Genomic DNA, 17812 nt, shown 5'->3' on the forward strand with positions numbered 1-17812 from the left:
AGTATTTGAAATAGATCTTTAATATAGAATAGATTCGTCCCTAGATGAAGTTAAAATCATTCTCAAACCCAAATTCTTTAATGAGACTTTCCACTATTTTGGGACAAAAAAGGAATTTCTGATTCCCTGCCTTAAGACTAGCCCATGAAACCTAGGAAACAAATGGGAAAATTAACAAGAGTTTTGATTCAACTCACATCTCTCCCCCTTCTCTGTCTCTGTCTGTCTCTGTCTCTTGTCTCTCTCTCTCTCTCTTTCCCCTCCCCTCCTCTTGGAATGGATGTGGGATTATCCTGGCTGCAGACTGGAGTGTCTATGGAAAGAAAGATAATTGAGGAAAAAGAAATTTAAATACAGGTCTTGTTCTCAGTCTTCCACCACCCGCCTTGTGGTCTTGATCATGTACATGCCCTCTGCGTGGTATGGTCTCACACACACACACACACACACACCATGGTCTTGAGCATGTATGTGCCCTCTGAGTGGTGTGCGCTCTCTCTCTCTCTCTCTCTCTCTCTCTCTCTCTCTCTCTCTCTCTCTCTCTCTCTCTCTCTCACACACACACACACACACACACACACACACACACACACACACACCATGGTCTTGAGCATGTATGTACTCTCTGAGTGGTGTGGTAGCAGTGACTCTTGCATTGGGTCTAAGTGTCTGTAAGAATAAACCCTAGTGCTACTGCCTAAAATGTTCTCTTGTCAGTTCCTAAAGAAGCTTGGGACAAATGGCTGCCTGTGGTATCTATTAGCATACCAAAGGCATGCTGGCCTCCAGGCTCCCTCTGTTTCAGAGCCTGTTAGAGTCCCTAGGCTTCCCCTCCCCCAGCTTCTCATTCCCTTCTAACCTTTCTACTTCAGCTATGGCTCTAGGTCTCCTTTGCCTGCACTTGTCTCTCTCTCTCCCCGCCCCCCTCACCTCTCTTAGGCCACGTTCAGTCCACTGCTGTCTGTCTCTGCTCTATACTGTCCAGATGCCGATCTCTGGCCGCACTCTCCCATACATATTCCACTCAGCCGTACCTTGGAGCATTCATGTCAATCAGTCTCTGCCTCTAGAATTCCCACTCCTAGAATCCCCTTACCTAGATGATTTCCTTCCCTACTGAACTGTAGTGAGTCACAGTTAAATCTGTATCTCTTCTAGGAGCCGGAATGACTTGCTGTCCTTAGGAATTGTTTGTTGCCTGGTGGCGGTGGTGGCGCACACCTTTAATCCCAGCACTCAGGAGACAGAGGCAGGTGGATCTCTGAGTTCGAGGCCAGCCTGGTCCACAGAGTGAGATCCAGGACAGGCTCCAAATCTACACAGTGAAACCCTGTCTCAAAAAAACAAAAAAAGAAAAAAAGAAAACCAACTTAAGAAATAAGTGAAAGACTAAAGTGCCTTTTTCTCCCTAAGATCAGGAATTGGGACAGTGACTCTGCTTAAGCCACTTACTAATCATCTTCTTGTTGTTTCAGAAAAAAGCCAAAGGACAAGAGCTGTTTGATCAAATTATGTACCACCTGGACTTGATTGAAAGTGACTATTTTGGTCTGAGATTCATGGATTCAGCTCAAGTAGCTGTGAGTATCTTTTGGAGGCAATTTTCACATCATGGCCTAAGTGCTCTGGTCCTATCCTGGATTACTAGAGCAACGTTTTTGAAGGTAGGGTTTGGAAATCTGTTTTTAACAAATACTATCTAGGGTGTTGCGCAGCACTGTGTGAGAGAAAGACTGCTAACACTCGAGTTGTATATATACGCCCTTAGGTAAATGCTGTTAATTTATAAAGTAAGTAGACCAGCATATCTCGAAGGTTCCTCTTAGATCTGCGAGTCTGTGCTCATAAAAACTATTCTCTGTGCATTTCAGATGAAAGAACAGTGTGTAACAGGGTGGAAAGTTGGAAGCTAGTCATGGAACTGAGAGCTGTATTGAGATTTCATGATAGATGGTAGGGTTGGGATAGATTTGTGGTTATCCTCAAAACTGAATAGCAAAATTGTTACGTAGTAATAATCTTTCTTTCTTTCTTCTTTTTTTGGTTTTCCAAGACAGGGTTTCTTTGTGTAGCCCTGGCTGTCTTGGAACTTGCTCTGTAGACCAGGCTGGTCTCAGACTGAAACATCCACCTGCCTCTGCCTCCTGAGTGCTGAGATTAAAGGCGTGCGCCCCACCACCCAGCTTTTTTTATTATTGTTGTTTATTTTATTATTTTGTGTGTATGTGAGTATTTTTCTACATGTATGTCTGAAGTCAAGAGGGCATCTGATCTGCTGGGACTGGAGTTACAGACGGTACTGAGTCACCGTGTGGGTGCTGGAAATCAACCCCGCTCTTCTGCAAGAGCAGCCGATGCTCTTAACCACGGAGACACTTCTCCAGCCCTTCTTTCAGAACATTGTATGGAGAAATCCGATACAGGATTATTTAGAAGTTAGACTAGAGTCAAGAAGAGATAGTTCACAGTTAAGGGCACTGACTAGCTGCTCTTCCAGAGGACTCATGTTTAATCCCTACCACTCACATGTCTGCCTCTGTCCCCTAAGTGTCAGGATTAAAAGCATATGTTATTTTAGTTGAGTAGAGTTGTCCCTACAGTGTCCTCGGTAGCCACCAAGGTCCAGTTCGGAATCCTGCTTTGCTCAATGTCGTGTCTCTGTGGTTGCCTTTAATCTGAGACGTTGGGGTTCTGCCGTGTTGTTATTCTCGTGACTGAAACTTGTGAAGAAGCCGGACGGTCACTTTGTGTGGTGTCCCTTTTTGTGGGTTGTTGTCACCTCCTGACGTAGGTTCAATTTAGAATGCAGGTAATCCTGTGTCCACTGTCCATAGGCTGTCATGTAGTGTCATTGTGTTCCTGTGTCCACTGTGCACAGGCTGTCATGTAGTGTCATTGTGTTCCTGTGTCCACTGTCCACAGGCTGTCATGTAGTGTCATTGTGTTCCTGTGTCCCACTGTCCACAGGCTGTCATGTAGTGTCATTGTGTTCCTGTGTCCCAGTCTGTGCACAGGCTGTCATGTAGTGTCATTGTGTTCCTGTGTCCACTGTCCACAGACTGTCATGTAGTGTCATTGTGTTCCTGTGTCCACTGTCCCCAGGCTGTCATGTAGTGTCATTGTGTTCCTGTGTCCCAGTCTGTCCACAGGCTGTCATGTAGTGTCATTGTGTTCCTGTGTCCCACTGTCCACAGGCTGTCATGTAGTGTCATTGTGTTCCTGTGTCCCACTGTCCACAGGCTGTCATGTAGTGTCATTGTGTTCCTGTGTCCCAGTCTGTGCACAGGCTGTCATGTAGTGTCATTGTGTTCCTGTGTCCCACTGTCCACAGGCTGTCATGTAGTGTCATTGTGTTCCTGTGTCCCACTGTGCACAGGCTGTCATGTAGTGTCATTGTGTTCCTGTGTCCCAGTCTGTGCACAGGCTGTCATGTAGTGTCATTGTGTTCCTGTGTCCACTGTCCCCAGGCTGTCATGTAGTGTCATTGTGTTCCTGTGTCCCACTGTGCACAGGCTGTCATGTAGTGTCATTGTGTTCCTGTGTCCCAGTCTGTGCACAGGCTGTCATGTAGTGTCATTGTGTTCCTGTGTCCCACTGTCCACAGGCTGTCATGTAGTGTCATTGTGTTCCTGTGTCCCAGTCTGTGCACAGGCTGTCATGTAGTGTCATTGTCTTCCTGTGTCCCACTGTCCACAGGCTGTCATGTAGTGTCATTGTGTTCCTGTGTCCCAGTCTGTCCACAGGCTGTCATGTAGTGTCATTGTGTTCCTGTGTCCCACTGTGCACAGGCTGTCATGTAGTGTCATTGTGTTCCTGTGTCCACTGTCCACAGGCTGTCATGTAGTGTCATTGTGTTCCTGTGTCCCAGTCTGTCCACAGGCTGTCATGTAGTGTCATTGTGTTCCTGTGTCCCACTGTGCACAGGCTGTCATGTAGTGTCATTGTGTTCCTGTGTCCCACTGTCCACAGGCTGTCATGTAGTGTCATTGTGTTCCTGTGTCCCACTGTCCACAGGCTGTCATGTAGTGTCATTGTGTTCCTGTGTCCCAGTCTGTGCACAGGCTGTCATGTAGTGTCATTGTGTTCCCGTGCCCCACTGTCCACAGGCTGTCATGTAGTGTCATTGTGTTCCTGTGTCCCACTGTCCACAGGCTGTCATGTAGTGTCATTGTGTTCCTGTGTCCACTGTGCACAGGCTGTCATGTAGTGTCATTGTGTTCCTGTGTCCACTGTGCACAGGCTGTCATGTAGTGTCATTGTGTTCCTGTGTCCCACTGTCCACAGGCTGTCATGTAGTGTCATTGTGTTCCTGTGTCCCAGTCTGTCCACAGGCTGTCATGTAGTGTCATTGTGTTCCTGTGTCCACTGTGCACAGGCTGTCATGTAGTGTCATTGTGTTCCTGTGTCCACTGTCCACAGGCTGTCATGTAGTGTCATTGTGTTCCTGTGTCCACTGTCCACAGGCTGTCATGTAGTGTCATTGTGTTCCTGTGTCCACTGTCCACAGGCTGTCATGTAGTGTCATTGTGTTCCTGTGTCCACTGTCCACAGGCTGTCATGTAGTGTCATTGTGTTCCTGTGTCCACTGTCCACAGGCTGTCATGTAGTGTCATTGTGTTCCTGTGTCCCACTGTCCACAGGCTGTCATGTAGTGTCATTGTGTTCCTGTGTCCACTGTGCACAGGCTGTCATGTAGTGTCATTGTGTTCCTGTGTCCCAGTCTGTCCACAGGCTGTCATGTAGTGTCATTGTGTTCCTGTGTCCACTGTCCCCAGGCTGTCATGTAGTGTCATTGTGCTCGATAACCAGTGACACTGACTTTGTCACTTGATGACATAGTGTTTTCCAAGCCTCATTTCTAAGTTGTCCTCTTTCCCTGTTGAATTTTTTTTCATATATCCCAAACTCACCATGTAGCTGATCTGGCCTTAATGTGTACCATCATGTCCTGATTTTCCTTTTTCCCTTTGTAATTAATTGTTTTGCTAACAGTTTCTCTGAGACTGTTCTCCATCAAGCTATTTATAAATACATTGATTCCTGTTTTATTCAGTGTGTTGTTACTGTTGTTTATTTTGATGCTCACATTTTCCCAAGTTTGGCCAATGTAAGCTGCTTCAAAATGCCTTCATGTTCGTTTAACCCGAATGTATCATTCTTTGTGCTTTAACCTCCTGTCTGCCCAAGAAAATGCTCCAGGCTTATCTGGTGTTTCCATCTCAGGCCTGGAATTAGCAAGTTATTTAGCAAGCTTTGTGATAAGATTTGAGAGTATAAGATTATAGTTATCTCTCTATCTATATCTATATATCTATATCTATATAGATAGTGGATGGCATGCAACCTCTATTAAGTTCAACTTGAATCTGATACTACAAAGGTTATTACAATGTTTTCACCTTCTCATATTTGTAGTAATACTTCTCATCTACAGATATGCCTGTCAGTATTCCTTGACCTAAGATGAGGTTATGTCTGAATAAATCTGTTGTAAGTTGAAAGTGCTGTAAGTTCAAACCCCATATATCTACTGAATAGCGTAGCTGTGCACTGCAGTTAATGTAGAGTCTTGGTTGTTTCTCACACGATAAACAATTCTGAGGACTTACTGGAAGCCATGACTCACTGCCACTGTCTCTCATCACAGAAGATAACGCTCCTGCTGTCATTAGTCTGGGGAAAGATCAAAGACAGTGGTTTCTGATAAATGTGTGTTGCTTTCACACTATTGTAAACCCAAAAACTGTGGAGGTCTGACTGCCCCTGATCAGTCCCTCCGTTTCTCCTGTGCAGATGCTGACTGTGTTTAAGCCACTGAATTATTCCTGGGCTGTTTTATTTGGGAGGAGGTAGGGTGTATGAAACTGTAGTGTTCTGTTATCTTACATACTGCACAACGGTATAAAGAACTCTTGAAGTCGTCTACTCTGGAGATGTGGTTTGACGGGGGAATTATAGAGCAGAGAGAAGGCATGCTTGAGGAAAACTGTTGATTTCAGCTAGGAAAGCTGTGGCATTGTTAGGTCAAACTGGGCCACTTTGAAATAATGAGATACGTTTTTTGTATTATAAAATTTGCCGCTTTAGATTGTATAATTTGCTTTTAGGACATTCAGAATTGCACAACTGTCATTAATTTCAGAACACATTGTCATCCTTGAAAGGAGCCCTGGATATTATTACCACTTTGTCCTCATTAACCCCTCCAACACGATACTCTGATTGAGTACTGCACTTCTATTCATTTTGATTTGCCTATTTTGAAAATTTTATATAAATGATCATCTAGTTACAGCCTTTCTTGTCAATATGTTTTCTTTTTTTTAATGATTTATTTATTATTTTTATTTTACGTGTATTGGTGCTTCACCTGCATGTCTGTGTGATGGTGAGCGATCCCCTGGAACTGGAATTACAGACAGTTGTGAGCTGCCATGTAGTTCTGGGAATTGAACCTGGGTCCTCTGGAAGAGCAGCCAGTGCTCTTAACCACTGAGCCATCTCTCCAGCCCTCAAAATGTTTTCAAAGCTAATATTTGTTGTTTGTAAATTTTTCAGTATTTGACTCCTTTCTGTGACTGAATAACATATGACTATACCACATTTTGTTTATTCAGCAATTGATGGGCATTTTGTTTGGTTCTATTTAACTGTTATGGGTGCTGCTCTGAACATCTTCGTACTTTAGGGCACATTTCAGTTATCAGGGTTATGCCCCTAGAAAGGGAATGGAGTTATCTGGTAACTGATGACATTTTGTAGATGGCTCAAACGTTCCTACAGCAGATACACCATTCTGCAACCCCCAAGCAGTGCATTAGATCACAGTGTTCCATAGTGGCTACACTAGTTCACTTTCCCACGGCAATGTAGAAGGGTTTCTTTCTCACCCCATCCCCCCACATCTTCATCAGCATTTGTTTTTTCTTTCTTTATGACAGCCATTCTGACTGAGGTGAGACAGGATCTCACTTGTAGCTTTGATTTGCCCTTTCCTGATGAGCCTAAAGAGGTTGGCTTTTCAGTTATTTATTGGCCAGCCGTACTTGATTTGAAACGCGCATTCTCAGTTCGTTTGCCCATTTGTGTATTCTTGGGTGTTTAATCTTTTATCTTCTAGATGTTGTTCCTCTTGGAGATAGATAGCTGGCAAGATGCCTGCCATTCTTTAGACTGTCTCTTGACTGCTTTCACTTTATAGAAACTCTTAGTCCTATGTATTTAGAGTGTGTGTGCGTGTACACACTGGCAGGTCCATGACATGGAGCGTGCATGGAGTTCAGAGGACAGTTTGGGAGTTGGTTCTTGAATTCCACTTCGTTGCGGTGGCATTTCTTTTGTTTGTGCCACTGCACGGCAGGCAGACACACTTTGTGCTGGTTGGCTTTTGCGTTTCCAGCCCATTTTTTGTCCCCACCTCGAATTTCCCCATATAAGTGCTGGTGTTACAGATGCAGACCCCTGTACTGGGTGTTTTTAGTCTGGGTTCCAAGGATCATACTCAGGTCCCCAGGTTTGTGTAGAAAGCATTTGTACCTCCTGAGCCATCTCCCTGGCCCCATGTATGTTCTCTTTAACGTGTTACTGTATTCTAGTCGCAAGTACTGAGAGGTTTTGCATCCATGCTCATCAAAGAACTTCTTCCATGGTCTTTTGTTTTTGGTTTTTTTTCTTCTGTTGAGTCCTTACCTGGTTTTATTAACATGGTAATACTGGCTTTATAGCAGAGAGTTTGGAAGCATTCCGTCCCCTTCTACATTATGTAATACTTTAAGGAACATTGATGTTGGTTATTGTTAAAGGTAGATAGGTTTTCTTTAAAGGCAGTGAATATGTCTGGTTCTGGGCTTTTCCTAGTTGAGAATTTCTTTATCATACCTTCAATGTTGTTTTTAAGATGCATTTTATTTGATGTGTGTGGGTGTTTTGCCTGAATGTAGGTCTGTGCACTACAAGTGTGCATTGCCTACAGAGGCCAAGACATCAGATCCCTGTAACTAGTTATAGCTAGATGAGATAGATGTTAGTTGCCATGTGGACGCTGGCAATTGAACCCCAGTCCTCTGGAAAAGCAACTAGTGCTCTTAACCACTGAGCCACCCCTCCAGCCCCTCAATATTATTCTTGTTAAGTCTCTTGATTTAATTTTGGTAGGTCATATGTATAAGTGTTTATTCAGGTTTGTTTGGTTGTTTTTTTTTCCAACTTATAAGTTTTCAAAATGGTCCCTCATAATCATCTGGATGTAATTAGTATTTATTGTAATTTCTTTGTCTCTGGTTTTATGAATATAAGTTGTCCTTTTATTATTATTATCATCATCATCATCATCATCATTATTATTATTATTTTGGCCTGTGGCTCACCAAAATTGTTTATCTTTTCAAAGAGCCATCTCTTTGTTATGTTGATATTTTATATTATTCTTTGATTACTATTTCATTTATCTCAGCTCTCATCTGTGTTATGTAATTTCTTCCATCTTTTGAGTATAAGGTTGGCTTTTTTCAGACCTTGAGGTGTTCCTTGAGGTCATTTATCTCTCTAAACTCCTAATGTAAACACTTGCTTTAAAGATTTATTTATTTTCATTTTATGTATATGAGTGCCTGCATTTACGTGTGTGTGTGCTGCATGTGTGCCTCAGGCCCCTGGAGTCCAGAAGAGGGCCTCAGATCCCCTGGAACTGGAGTTACCTTCTGTGGGTGCTGGGAACTGGAGCGTAGTCCTGATGGAGCAGGAAGCTGACTTGGCACCTGAACCGTCTCTACCCCGGTATATGCACGGTATCAGTTACTGTTCTTGTTGCTGTGACAAAATACCTTAGAAAAGCAACTCACCCTCTCTGACCTCCACAGGTACCAGGCATGCACATGGTACACATACATATATGCAAGACAGAAATACAAAACGAGTAAACTTTAGGAGTGATTTACGGGGGACTGGAGAGTGGTTCAGTGGTTAAGAACATTGACTGCTCTTCCAGAGGACCTGGGTTTAATTCCCAGCACCCACATGGCAGCTCACAACTGTCTGTAATTCCAATTCCAGGAGACCCAACACCAATGCACATGAAATAAAAAAATTAAAAAAAAAAGAGTGATTTACATACTTAGTTCACCAAATATCAGTCATGAATTTGACATTTTAAAAAATATGAACAAAAGTAACTTGGAAAATATTTTGTGATGTCTGGTCTAAGTCTTCTTTTGAAATGACTATGACAGACTGTTAACTAAGGAAAGCAGACACTCGGTAAGAGTTAGCATTTAGACTAAACAGAAATGTCCATCAGTCACTCCTGTTTTCTTAGCATGTATTTTTTAACATTTTCTAAAATAGTTTAAAATGTTAAAAATGCCTCTGCTCACAGAGGTATTTCTTGTAGCGACTGTTTTGGAGGGTAGTTAGCACATTCATGCCTTAGGCTCTTTGCCCTTTGAGCAGTGCTGGTGTTTCTCCAGGGAGCTGGGTGGATGTTCAGAGGCGGGGCTCACCGAAGGGCTGTTTGCACACTGGAGGGCCTGGGCCGAGGGTGCGTGTGCGCATGTGTGTGTGTGTGTGTGTGTGTGTGTGTGTGTGTGTGTGTGTGTTTTAGAAGCTTCCTAGGTGATTGTTTGGTTTAGTTATGTCAGTTATGTTTGTGGTTATGTATTACTGTCTTTTAAGACACATGTTTAAGACACATGCATAAATTGTTCTTCCATAGCTAGCTGCTGGGGGTGAAAGGAAATACAGCTTTCTGCATTTTTTTACTATCTTAACTTTGTCAACTAAACTTTAAAAACGGAAGTCAGGGGAATTTGTTTTCTTTTTAAGGTGTAAACTGTTTCAGTTTTACATTAGGAACCCAAGAGACCCTGGTTCTAGGAAGTGCACCAGCGCCTTTTCTGAGCTCTGAATTTTCCAGTCCCTGCTCTTGGAATGTGGAGGAGATAAAAGAAAACAGACTTGAGAATCCACAAGCATGAACTCAGACCTTTTTCATAAGAACGGTGACTCAGGACTCCCCCAGCTCCCAAATCGCACTTTAAAATGTGTTTATTTGGTTGTCTTATTGGAGCGGAGATACTAGACTCCTTAGAGAAGACTGAAATTACTGCTTGGTGTACGCCTGTAGCCCTTTTTCTGCTGGGAAACCTTTGTGTTTAATGCTAGGGCATGGTTAAGAGTGGAAAAGTGTAATCATGGGAATAATAGTCTTTGGGGTCTTGTTTTTACATCATATTTATTTTACACTTTATTTTGTGATCATGTGTGTGCCTACATATGATACATGTGTGGAACTCAAGGACAACTTGGGGGAGTCTGTTCTGTTCCACTGTGGTCCCAGAGGTCGAAGTCACCAGACTTGGCGGCAAGTACCCTTCCCTGCTGAGCCATCTTAATGGTCCCGAAACTAGTCTTGAATAGATCCAACTAGGAACAGATTTCTTAACAACTGGGACTGATTTTAGTAAGTGATCTGTTTCCTTCTTCTATTGCCTCAAAATTTATAATTAATTGGCAAGTGTGATGGTGCACACCTTGAATCCCAGCACTCAGGAGACAGTGGCAGGAGGCTCTGTGAGATGTAGGCTAGCCTGGTCTACAGAGCGAGTTCCAGACCAGCCAGGGCTACACAGTGAGATCCTATTGCGAAGTGGGTGGGGGTGGGGATGGTTATAATTAGCCCATTGATTTTTCAGTGTACTGTTAATTGTTCTTCAAATACAGGCACATCAAAGAGAAATTCTCTCTTTCCTCCAGTTTGAGGGAAGTTGAGGAGGAGTCAAGAGCAACCATTCGTATCTTGGGGAAATGCATGTAGTTTACAGGGGATAGATCTTGGGGGTGTGAGACTGTTGGCTGTGTACTTTTTTTTTCTATGTATGTGTGTAGGATATATGTGTGCAGGTGCCCCTGGAGGCCGGAAGAGGGCATTGGAGTCCCTGGAGCTGGAGGTAGCAGGTGAGCCACCTGGCTTGGGTGCTGGGAACTGAACGCAGATTCTCTGAAAGAGAAGCAAGTGCTCGTAACTTGTAAGATATGATCATAACTCTAGCCCCTGCTTTGTAATATTACTCCCCCCAAATCTGTAATTATCTATATCAAATGTCATAATAAAGGAGCTATTATTCTTAGCAACAAATTGTGTTCATAACACTAGTAATCTTCTTTTAAGTATTTTTTGCAATTTTATTTTTCTTTTCTGTGTGTGAGTGTTTTGACTGCATGGATGTCTGTGCACCATGTGTTACAGTGCCCATAAAGAGTGGAAGAAGTCATCATATCCTCTAGAACTAGTTTCATATGGTTGTGAGCTGCTTTGTGGGTGCTGGGAATTGAACCCAGGTCCCCTGTAAGAGCAACAGCCAGCGCTCTTAACCGCTGAGCCATCTCTCCAGCCCCTCGCCAGTAATGTCAATTACTATTTTATTATTAATTACTACCTTGGTCTAAAAGAATATACATTTTGTGTGTACACATTTGTACATGTTGATGAAACCATTTGGAATACTTCAGTGAGTCCTCTGGCATATAGCGGGATGGCCAGGCATGGTGGCACATATCTTTAATCTCAGCACTCAGAAGGAAGAGGCAGAAGTTGAAGGCCAGCCTGGTCTTCAGAGTTGCAGGGCAGCTAGGGCTATGTAGAGACCCCGAGTCAACCACCCCCACATTTCCCCAAATAGCAGTATCTGTTTCAGTCTTTAAGGATCTGCTTTCGTTTCTTAATGGCTCCATTGTGCCTTTGTCCTAGGTTTTAACCAGTCCATTACTGGGTGGTTGTCTTGTAGTTTTCTCCTGGAATTCCTTGTAGGGAATTCTCAGTACAGTGTTTCTGAGTCGGACATGGGTTCTTGAGGCATTCACTACTGTCCACTAGTAAGATTGCTGCCTGGAGGGGTGTGCTCATTTGTGCTCACTGCCATGCACCACAGGGCCACCTGAGACAATACTAGCCATTGGGTTTGTAGGTTTTTTATTCTTTTTTTTTTTTTTTTTGTCCTCCCACCCCAACTACAGTAAGAGAGAGAAAACCTGAGCAACTTCCAGGTCTGTGGTTCTAAAAGAAAACATTGTGGACACAAAGCTATTTTTATTTCATGCTCAGTATGTAATGGCATTAGGCCACTTGGAGTCTGGGATAGTTGAATATTGGGTTTCTGGGCCAAGATGAAAGCATTATTTGCTGCCCCAGGTTGAAATCATTCCTAATAGATCTGTTTTCTGCCTGCCAGTAGGATTTATACAGCTGAACATTTGCCATGCTGAAATGTATTTAAGAGGGGGATGGCCAATAATGTATTAGATGAGATGGCCAAGTAGCCTCCACAACTTGGAATCCAGAGGAAACATAGCACAGGACCGGGTCGTGGCTCAGCTGCAGGATTCTTGTCCAGCTTATCTGAGGCCCTGGTTCAGTCTCCCCCACCACCAGAACTGAGACAGAAAGTTCTGTTCAGTCTCTGCCTGAGATGTTTACAGAACATCTACTCAAGGGTAGAAGGGCACTCTGCTGCTGGCGCAGGAAGAGCTCTGTGAGCCCCTCTTCGGGACCCTGAGGAAGAAGGAAAGAAGAGGCTAGGCAAATAGCAGGGAAAGAAAGCAGCCGGCACTGGTAGCGCGGCAGCCTTGTTTATCTTTGCCCAGCGAGGTGGCTGAAAGTGAGTCCTTGGCTCTGTGGACTCTTAACACGAGAGCCCTCCCTTCCTTGGTGCTTGGAATTGAAAGCATGCTGAAGCGAGCTCACCCGTGTGTATCGTAGTTGGACCAATGCGGCCTGTCACTGTGAGGGCCTGACGTAAGGGGTTTGTAATGAGCTGGGAATGCTTTGTCAGTGGAAAGGCATGGAATTGTCAGGTTTGTTCCTGTTAGGAGCATTTCCAGTGCAGAGGCTACAGAAACGAAAAGGCTGTTACTGGCTCACTCGGCCTGACTGGGCAGCACGGCTGTCCTGAGCATGGCCATGTTGGGTCTTCTAGTGTGGCCACCATGAAGAAGGTGGTTCAGCAGCCTGGTCTCCACCGTGGAAAGGAGTCTCAGGCAGCTGCCGGCTTCAAACAGTTGTGGTGCAGACTGATCAACAGGACCCTCTGCTGACTGCAGTGTCTTCAAGTTCAAATCCCTGCAGACCCAGAAAGTCTGCTCCTTGTGTAGTCATGTATCCTGAGGGTCTTCAAACCACTTTTCAGGAACCAGTGGATATTCAAGAGAACTAAATTTGAATCTGTACAAAAGTTTCTCTATAACACATGCCATAATATACAATCTTCTACTTGTCATCCTTAGCATCAACTTCTCTTTATTTTCATGGATTTGTTTTTGACAAGGCTTAACTATTTTATGTAGACTTGCTATGTAGCACACAATAAAACAGCACACACACACACACACACACACACACACACACACACACACACACGAGACTGTTACTATTGAAAGCAGAACTGCTTGTCAAGTGTAAACATTCCTAAAATTATTTATTTTGGTTTTTTGAGACAGGGTTTCTCTGTGTTACAGCCCTAGCTGTCCTGGAACGCACTCTGTACCAGGCTGGCTTTGAACTCACAGAGATCCACTGCCTCTGCCTCCCTCCCGAGTGTGGGGACTAAAGGTGTGTGCCACCATGCCCAGCCCAAGTGTAAACATTTTTATAAGGCAGAGGGACAACGACTGCTTGTTTGATAGACATTTGGGGTGAGTCTCATTTTTAAGCCCGCAGGCTCCTTCAACGAGTACTGAATAGTCACTGTTTTGCAAAAATTCAGATAGCATTCCTCTGCTCAGTGTTTGGTTCTGCCAGTGAATCTTGTAAAGGAATGGGATTTTTCTCTCAAGTTTCGCTCATGCACTTATTATAGCGGTGCTGGTAAGTGCTCTCAAGCGAGCGGAGCGCTCTCCAGCCTCTTCTCTCTGGTTTAACGGTTTCAGGAGAGCCAGTTATTGGGAACTTCAGGTATAACAAAGCCATAAGAGCCACCTTGAGCTGAGTGGTGGTGGCACATGCCTTTAATCTCAGCACTTGGGAGGCAGAGCCAGGAGGATCTCCGTGAGTTCGAGGCCAGCCTGGTCTACAGAGACAGATTCAGGACAGACACCAAAGCTATACAGAGAAACTCTGTCTCGAGGGGGGAGGCGGGGGAAGAAGAGCCACCTTGAAAGAGAATTTGAAAGAATTCAGGCCCTCTGCTTTTTCCTTTGTGAAATACTGCATAATGGTTGTCAACAAAGTTGTAATAAGCAATAACTCTTGTTAAACATTAAATTCTGCCACTTGCATAAGTACTCAACTTTATTTTTCCTTTTGCAGCATTGGTTGGACAGTACGAAAAGCATTAAAAAGCAAGTAAAAAGTAAGTGTTGAAATCATTTGTGAAATAGTGCAAATCAAATATATCAGAAACACTAATTCTTAATAGTAAGGACATTAAAAAATCATGTTTCCTATGAGTTTCTTTGCCATCTGCTTTTGCAGGGTGGGCTGGGGTTTATGTCAGTCAGTCTCAAGATACAAGGTACGGCTTAGGTTGGCCTGCAGCTCAGAAGCCTTCCTGGCCTCCTCAGTGCTAGGAATGCTGGTGTTCTGCGGTGCCTGACCCATGTCTGCTTTCTAAGCCTTGTTCCTTTGTTATGTCCCTCGTCAGTGCCCAGTTTATAGAGGGTTAACAGTAATCTAGACTCAAGAGTCTTGTAACTTGAGCTTATAGGAGGAATATTTGCACCTTACAGATTGGATTGCATTCTTATGAAATACCTAACATCTCTTTAGGTAATTACTTAGGTTGATATTTTGTTGGGCTTCCCCACTCTTTTTTTGTTTGACTGTTTTTGTTTTCGGAGGTTCTGCCTGCCTCTAGAAGATGTTTCAAGACCTTAAGGCTGCATCCATTTTTTTCCCTTGTCTTTCCAGAGTTTCATGATACAGACTATGCACGGTGGCCTAGGCTAAGAAATGTGTGGTAGATATACTCCGTCTCCCTGTCTGTGCAGTCAGCTAACAGCCTAGGGCAAGCACTAGAGACTTGTCATTCTTTTTCAAAGTTTTCCTCAAAAATCATTTATTTTGGGTGTAAGAGTGTTGTGCCTGCATGCATGTATGTGAACCATGTGTGTGCCTAGTGCCCTCATAGGTCACAAAAGGTCATTGGATCCCTGGAAACTGGAATTACAGACAATTGTGAACCACACGGGTGCTGGGAATCAAAGCCAGGTCCTTTCCAAGAGCAACAACTGAGCCATCTTTCCAGCCTTTACTTACGTTTCTTTTAAAAGAAGAATAATGAAGTTGGGCAATGGTGGCGCATGCCTTTATCCCAGCACTCTGGTAACAGAGGCAGGCAGATCTCTGTGAGTTTGAGGCCAGCCTGGGCTACAGAGCGAGATCCAGGACAGGCTCCAAAGCTACACAGAGAAACCCTGTCTCAAAAAAACCTCCCCCAAAAAGGAAAAAAAACAAACAAAAGAAGAAGGAGAGGGTAAGAGAGAGGGAGAAGGGAGGTGGAAGAGGCGGAGGAGGAGGTGGAGGAGGAGGAGGAGGAGGGAGGAGGAGGAGGAGGAACCAGTGCTGAGGAGATGGCTCAGTGGTTGAGAGCACACACTGGTCCTGTAGAGGACCCTCACTCAGTTCCCAGCACCTGCATCAGTGCCTCACAATTGCTTGTAGCTCCAACTGCAGGGGATCCGACACTTTCTTCTGGATTCTGTGGACGCTTGCATCCACACATGTACATAATACCCCACCACCCCTACATGCACATAATTAAAACTAAATCTTAAAAATAATGAAATGATGGGGCTGGAGAGATGGCTCAGTGGTTAAGAGCACTAACTGTTCTTCCAGAGGACCCAGGTTCAAATCCCAGTACCCACATGGCAGCTCACAACTGTATCTCCAAGATCTGACAGTCTCACACAGACTTTCATTTGTAGGCAAAACACCAGTGTACATCAAATTAAAACTTAAAAATAATGAAATGAAGTAACCCACATAAAATGGAGTATTCTTAACTGGGCAGAACTTGAAAATGCCAGTGTCCAGTCCCCACGCCTGGCTTGTCCCTGTCGTGTCAGATTTCAGGGCAGTTTAACTCTTGTCCTTATGAAGTCCTGGGACAGGGTTGCTGAGAACACACAGTGAGTGAGTGCACTGGACTGGGTGTGAAAGTGCGGGTGCCTGGCCTTGAGCAGTTACTGACATCGCATTCCTAAATGACATCGCATTCGCTAAAAGTGTAGCTCAGGTTTTCCAGGTTGCTTGATTGTGCCCTTAAGATGATGCATTTGACCCCGAACTGTTAGAATTAATGTCGGGCTCCCTGTCCTGAGGTGAGGGATGAATGTGATGATGCTGTGCTGTGGCCGGTACACTTGAAAACTTTGTGTCACACTTCTGCCCATGTTCTATTTGAAATAATGCTACAATAATCTGTTCTTTTCTTTCATACTTCAGTAATTGTCAGCAAATTTGCCGACTGACAGCTCTTAGTAAATCATTACAAACGAAAGCTCTTTTCTTTTTTAACGGCAGTTGGCTCTCCTTATTGTCTTCATCTTCGAGTTAAGTTCTATTCCTCGGAACCAAACAATCTTCGGGAGGAGCTGACCCGGTAAGCCTACACTAAGGTTGGGTCAGGGTTAAGACTTAGAAGGCCACTCCTGGGATTCCTCAGCCTAGCAATAAGGTCTTAGGTGAGTTTTTAATTCTAGAACAAGATGTTTAAAATGTCAGATTCTAGTCAGGTAAAATAGCTCATGCCTATAATCTCAGCACTCAGGAAACTAAGGCAGGAGGATTACTGTGGATTCAAGGCCAGCCTGGGCCCCATAGTGAGTTTCAGGCTAGCCTGAGCTACAGTGTGAGATAGACCTTGTCTCAAAATATTAAAATAACTAAAATAAAGTGTATGATTCTTTTACAAACAAACAAAAAAAAAGAGTTGATTTTCATGCATCCAGTAGATGTGACTGGTGAGTCAGTTCCTAGATTTTAAACAGAACTGGTAATGTTTTGACAAATTACAATCTTATACTTATTAACATCCACTATGATCTGTCTTTTGTTAGCAACTTCATGTAGGTTGGCTCCTGACTTTTTTACTTATAAGTGCCATTGAGTAGTGATAATATTAGATCCTGATTTGAGTAATTCTGAATAAAGCTTCAAGTTGTATCCATTTCCTTATTTTACCCTGCCTCCGTATGGCATCCGAATTGCTTCTTGTACTCAGTCCTTGTTAGGGTGATGAGGCTGAGTTGTTAGAATACCTTTGGAAAGATTTCCTTTTGAATTCCCGGGCAGTGAGTTGCTGTTAGCCTTACATCTTTCATGTAAAAGTGAGTGTATTGTCAAAGTCAGGATGGGTCACAAGGCTCATTTACATGTATAAAGTTAGGATGGTCACAGGGCTCCTTTACATGTATAAAGTTAGGACTGGTCACAGGTCTCGTTTACATGTATAAAGTTAGGATGGGTCTCAAGGCTCCTTTACATGTATAAAGTCAGGATGGGTCACAGGGCTCCTTTACATGTATAAAGTCAGGATGGGTCACAGGGCTCGTTTACATGTATAAAGTCAGGATGGGTCACAGGGCTCGTTTACATGTATAAAGTCAGGATGGGTCACAGGGCTCCTTTACATGTATAAAGTCAGGATGGGTCACAGGGCTCGTTTACATGTATAAAGTCAGGATGGGTCACAGGGCTCCTTTACATGTATAAAGTCAGGATGGGTCACAGGGCTCCTTTACATGTATAAAGTCAGGATGGGTCACAGGGCTCCTTTACATGTATAAAGTCAGGATGGGTCACAGGGCTCGTTTACATGTA

The 17812-nt window shown here is 43.8% G+C and overlaps 1 protein-coding gene and 1 non-coding gene across 8 annotated transcripts in view; one reads left to right on the plus strand and one right to left on the minus strand.

Moving 5' to 3' along the window:
- Epb41l5 (erythrocyte membrane protein band 4.1 like 5) overlaps positions 1 to 17812 on the plus strand; it is a 121399-nt gene that overhangs the window by 12962 nt on the left and 90625 nt on the right. For all 7 annotated transcript variants that reach the window (XM_037211482.1, XM_028879804.2, XM_028879805.2 and 4 more), the window contains 3 exons: positions 1476 to 1580; positions 14297 to 14339; positions 16514 to 16592. In XM_037211482.1, coding sequence (XP_037067377.1) covers positions 1476 to 1580; positions 14297 to 14339; positions 16514 to 16592 — 227 coding nt within the window. The remainder of the gene's footprint in view (positions 1 to 1475; positions 1581 to 14296; positions 14340 to 16513; positions 16593 to 17812) is intronic.
- On the minus strand, positions 14885 to 15009 carry LOC114700247. Its single transcript, XR_003735648.1, has one exon. It is a non-coding gene; the product is annotated as a small nucleolar RNA SNORA51 (small nucleolar RNA).

This window comes from Peromyscus leucopus, chromosome 15, assembly GCF_004664715.2.
Source record: "Peromyscus leucopus breed LL Stock chromosome 15, UCI_PerLeu_2.1, whole genome shotgun sequence".
NCBI classification, from domain to species: Eukaryota; Metazoa; Chordata; class Mammalia; order Rodentia; family Cricetidae; genus Peromyscus; species Peromyscus leucopus.